Source organism: Nicotiana tabacum, chromosome 23 (genome assembly GCF_000715075.1).
Source record: "Nicotiana tabacum cultivar K326 chromosome 23, ASM71507v2, whole genome shotgun sequence".
Taxonomy (NCBI): domain Eukaryota; kingdom Viridiplantae; phylum Streptophyta; class Magnoliopsida; order Solanales; family Solanaceae; genus Nicotiana; species Nicotiana tabacum.
The window spans coordinates 10,388,142-10,389,042 of record NC_134102.1 but is presented as its reverse complement, the minus strand read 5'-3'; the positions used below and the strand labels follow the sequence as shown (position 1 = coordinate 10,389,042).

Here is a 901-nt window from a genome sequence, read left to right as displayed (position 1 = left end):
GGCGGAGAAACGAAAGGAAAAAAAAGGAATTGAGTAAAGAGAAGAAGAAAGAACATTGTTCTTTTAGAGTAAAGATTCATTTGGAAAACTGTTTAGTTAAGTTAATTAGTGAGAAGCCGAAGTTCTAGATTTCGTTCGCGATTCCGAGTTCGTGGTTCTAGAAAAGTTAGCATTGCTAGCTTTGGAAATCAGTAGCTGTGATTTGGATGAAATCTTCACAAAAGGTTCATCTCCGTCGGACGGCGATGGCGGATTGTATAAGGAATGCGGCGAGAGAGGTATTAGGGATCTCGAAGGGATACTTAGGTGGGCACCGATGCGGCTGGTGGTGGAATGACATGGTCCAGAGTAAAGTGGAAGCAAAGAAAGTGGCTTACCTTAAGTTAGTGGAGAGCATCGGCGAGGAGCAGATGAGAGCGAACAGAGAAAGGTATAAGGAAGCTAGGAGGGAGGCGAAAGTAGCGGTCACGGAGGCTAAGACGTCTGCGTTTGGGAGGCTGTATGGGGAATTGGGGGGTAAAGGTTGGGACAAGAAGTTATTTCGGCTGGCCAAAGCGAGAGAGAGAAAGGATCGTGATCTGGAACAAGTGATGTGTATCAAAGACGAGGAAGGTCGTGTATTGATGGAAGAAGCCCAAATTAAGTAGAGATGGCAGTCGTACTTTCATAGACTTTTGAATGAGGAGGGAGATAGAAACATCGAGTTAGGGGAATTGGGGCACTCCGAGAGTCACCAAGACTTTAGGTACTGTGGCGTATTGAGGTGGAAGAGGTCGTGGGAGCAATGCATAAGATGAGCCAGGGCAAAACGACTGGACCAGACGAGATTCCAGTGGAATTTTGGAGGTATGTGGGTAAAGGAGGTTTGGAGTGGCTGACTGAGTTATTTAATTTTATTTTC

General features: G+C 45.7%; 1 protein-coding gene across 1 annotated transcript; it reads left to right on the top strand.

Annotated features, from left to right (window-relative positions):
- Window positions 1–338: 338 nt before the first annotated feature.
- On the top strand, window positions 339–647 carry LOC142177033 (uncharacterized). The gene has a single exon (XM_075245493.1). It carries the CDS (start codon window positions 339–341, stop codon window positions 645–647), a length of 309 nt encoding a protein of 102 aa, XP_075101594.1.
- The last annotated feature ends 254 nt before the right edge of the window (window positions 648–901 follow it).

Bases quoted from the DNA above. Each gene is read 5' to 3' on its own strand.
- LOC142177033 (XM_075245493.1), top strand. From the start codon at position 339: ATGGTCCAGAGTAAAGTGGAAGCAAAGAAAGTGGCTTACCTTAAGTTA.